This window comes from Cryptomeria japonica, chromosome 8 (assembly GCF_030272615.1).
Source record: "Cryptomeria japonica chromosome 8, Sugi_1.0, whole genome shotgun sequence".
NCBI classification, from domain to species: Eukaryota; Viridiplantae; Streptophyta; class Pinopsida; order Cupressales; family Cupressaceae; genus Cryptomeria; species Cryptomeria japonica.
Genome location: NC_081412.1, coordinates 517,209,331 through 517,213,118, shown reverse-complemented (window position 1 = coordinate 517,213,118; position 3,788 = coordinate 517,209,331). Strand labels below are relative to the sequence as shown.

The window sequence follows — 3,788 nt, the reverse complement described above, 5'->3', positions numbered from 1 at the left end:
GTGCAACCCAAAGATATCTGACACTATTTTGCTGAAATCCATAAGATGTTAAAAGAAAGAATCATATTTCCTATTCATCATTCCAGTTGGATAGCTAACATTGTGCTAGTGCGCAAGAAAAATGGTGAAATCCGGATTTGTGTTGATTTTCGGAATTTAAATCAAGCCTCTTAAAAAGACAACTATCTGTTGCCTATCATGGATCAAGTCTTGCAAACTGTACTTACTGGGTCCGAGATGGTGTCTATGTTAGACAGATTCTCTGGATACAATCAAGTGGAAGTTGTTGAGAAACATCAACATAAAACTACTTTTACAACTCCATGGGGCACTTTTGCATATCGCAAAATGCCTTTTGGGTTAATAAATGCAGGACCAACTTTTCAACGTGCAATGGATTTGGCATTCCGAGACTTCCTTAGTAAGTTCATTGTTGTTTACTTTGATGATTTAACTATTTTCTCAAAATGTCAGAATCATTTCATCATTTGCAACAAGTGCTAGAGAAGTGCTGACAACATGGGATATCTCTCAATCCCAACAAATCAGTTTTTGGAGTTTTGAAGAGAAAGTTGCTTGGACACTTTGTGTCTAAGGAAGGAATCAAGATCGATGCTAAAAGAGTTAAAGAAAGCTTTTAAAGAAATTAAGGAGGCTATTTCTTATGCTTCGGTCTTGGTATGTCCGGAGTATACAAAGGAGTTCATAATGTACAGTTATGCATCAGATCACACTTGTTCAGCTATATTGATGTAGAAGAATAATGAAGGTATTGAGTCACCCATCACTTTTATGAGTTACCCTTTGAAAACTCATGAGCTAAAATTCTCTGTAATGGAAAAGCATGCCTTTTCCGTAGTAAAAGCGGTAAAACCTTGATACAGTTGTCAAGTCAATTTTAACGCAACAGGAATTTGGAACCAAAAGAGGCAACTGGGTTGGAAAAATTTAGGAATATGACATGGAGATAAAGCCTACTAAGTTGGTTCGTGGTAAAGTTTTATGTCAGTTAATTGTTGATAATAAGCCTAATGAAGAAATAGTGTTTGAGAATGAAGGCATGACCGAAGATCTTCCCAAAGTTTTATTTGTCAGCACCACTGATGAGTGGTATTCCGATTTAGCATACTTCCTTGCGTATGGTGAGTGTCCTTCACATCTGTCACACAATGAAAAATGTACTTTGAAGCTGAAAGCAGTAAACTTTGTCCTTTGGGATAATGGTTTGTATAAGAAAGGCATAGATGGCAATTTCTTACATTGTGTTGATAAGGAACAACAAGTTAGATTTCTTAAAGCATTTCATGAATTGGCTTGTGGAGGGTATTTTTCTGCCCCTGGCATGACACACAAAATTTTGCATGCAAAATACTATTGGCCAACCCTATTTAAGGATCCATATAGTTGGGTCCGCATATGCGAGCAATATCAACAGTTTGTTGGTAAGCCTAAGTTGGCTGCTTTACCTCTCAAGCTAGTAGTACTTGACGAGCTTTTTTAGTAGTGGGTCAGGATTTTGTTGGACTAGTGAATCCCTCATCTAGCGTAGGCCATATGTACATACTCACTTCAACAAATTACTTCACCAAATGGGTGGAGGAAATTCCCACAAAGCAAGCTACTTTATCAGTGGTTTGTCAGTTCTTGAAAGAGAACATTGTTTCAAGGTTTGGTGTTCCTCGTAAGATTGTTACTGATAATGCTTCTTGCTTTTAATCTTATAAGATCATTGAATTTTGTTTTGATCATCGTGTTACCCTTTCACATTCATCTGACTATTATCCGCAAGGAAATGGTCAAGTTGAATCAAGCAACAAGAACTTGGTTACCATTATCAAGAAGCTTGTTGATGAGAAACAAAGGACTTGGCAAAAAGCTCTTTTTGATGCGCTTTGGGTGGATCGTATCACACCCAAGAGGGCAATCGGTATGTCTCCCTTTCAACTTTTGTATGGGACGAATGCCAAAATTCCTATCACATTGGAACTTCCAGATTTGAAGCTTGCCAAGGCTATTGAAGATGAGACCTACCAAAGTTTGCTTGATAAGCGGATCATGTTTCTTTCTCATTTGGAAGAAGCAAGGGCTGAGGTGGTGGATCACTGCTCATCAAAGTCAAGCGAAGGTGTTATCTGACAAGAAGGCAACATCTCATGATTTTAATGTAGGTGATCAAGTCTTGCTTTGGGACAAGAGGAGAGAACCAAAAGGGATGCATAGGAAATTTGATTCCGTATGGACCGGTCCCTTCACCATTCACCAAGTTTGTGGGAAGCATAGTAATTTGCTTGCATATGCTGATGGAACTCTGTTCTCACTTCCTCACAGTGGAGAACATCTTAAACTTTTCACTCAATGAGGAGCTACATGAATTTTATATAAATGTGTAAATTTTTGTACATGTCTTTTCATTGTCTTTTGTAACCCATAGCCCTTTTAATAATCTAAAAACATAAGCAACATAAGGCTCACACAAGGGTTCAAGAAGTCACACCCTTTCTCTCTTACAAACAAGGAAACTCGAATCAAAGATAGTTACACATATCTTAATCATTTTAATTTCCAGAAAGAAGAGAGGAATGGTGATGATCATTTAATTTTCTACAAAAATAAACATTCAGTAATTGCTCTACTAGTCCTTCAAGTGGACAACATTAAGCTAAATCATAATCTTTAAACAGACAAAATTCACACTTTCAGATTCAAGACAAGCACGGACCAATCCAAATGGGTTAGTCTAAAGAGTACAACACTCGATAAAGGAAGGTACATACGACTCTCTTTCAAATAAGAGTAATCGTAGACCAAGACATCAATAAGCAAACAATGCACAAATAAGCACTCAAACACCAACATTAAGAAGGCGAAAACAAGGTGTGAACACGCACACGTTACACACCAGCTAAGGTCTGCTCAATCACTCACATGCAAAGGAGGACAAGCATACACATAAGGTCGATACACCTCACACAAATAGAGGGCACACGCGACACCAGAGATCCCAATGTTGCAACATGGGCTCTAATACCAAATGTAATGCCCCGCCAGGAAACCCCGAAGGGATAAGCCAAAATTACAAGAATAGAGTGCAATAATTTTTTTTTTTTAAAGTTACAACACATAAGAAGCAACAAGATAACAAAGATTCAGATTACATAGCGGAAGACTTCAACTAACACCTAGAGAGTTTCCCAACGAGATTACTTAAATTTCACAATTCCCTTAACTCACACCATTAATCCAAAAGCTGAATATCTTAATAACGAGATAATTCATAATCAGGATAATTCCTTTCAAAGGACGGAAATATAAATCACAACAAAGATTCATCCATTAAGATCCATTCATAATTCTCATTCAAGCTTTTCATTTAAAATTACCAACCATACATCTAACATTCTAATACACTAGGATTTCATCATAACAAAAGAGATCTTTCCAAGCATATTTAAATTCCTTAACAACAACTGAGTACAATTCATTACTCTAAGTTACGTTCTTTCATATTCCAACTTATTGCATTTCAAAAGACGATTACGTACATGCATCTACGATAAATCACATCTAAAACACTTATGCCTTCGATCAACATGGCATTCAAGAAAGAACTGAATATAAGCATTAATAGTTAATTCCAATCATCCACTTAACCATTCTAACATAAGCTATCATACATGATAAAGCTGAATAAAGGAAACATGAGAGAATACATCACATAACACCATAATGATCTCGGAGTTCACCCCTAAAGGGCTACATCTCCGGGTCTGCGCAACTGCAAGACCCCT

At 37.0% G+C, this 3,788-nt stretch overlaps 1 protein-coding gene across 1 annotated transcript; it reads left to right on the top strand.

Moving 5' to 3' along the window:
• Positions 1-961: 961 nt before the first annotated feature.
• Positions 962-1,501, top strand: LOC131857761 (uncharacterized). Its single transcript, XM_059210477.1, has one exon. The coding sequence runs from the start codon at positions 962-964 to the stop codon at positions 1,499-1,501; it is 540 nt and encodes a 179-aa protein (XP_059066460.1).
• The last annotated feature ends 2,287 nt before the right edge of the window (positions 1,502-3,788 follow it).

Bases quoted from the DNA above. Each gene is read 5' to 3' on its own strand.
- LOC131857761 (XM_059210477.1), top strand. From the start codon at position 962: ATGGAGATAAAGCCTACTAAGTTGGTTCGTGGTAAAGTTTTATGTCAG.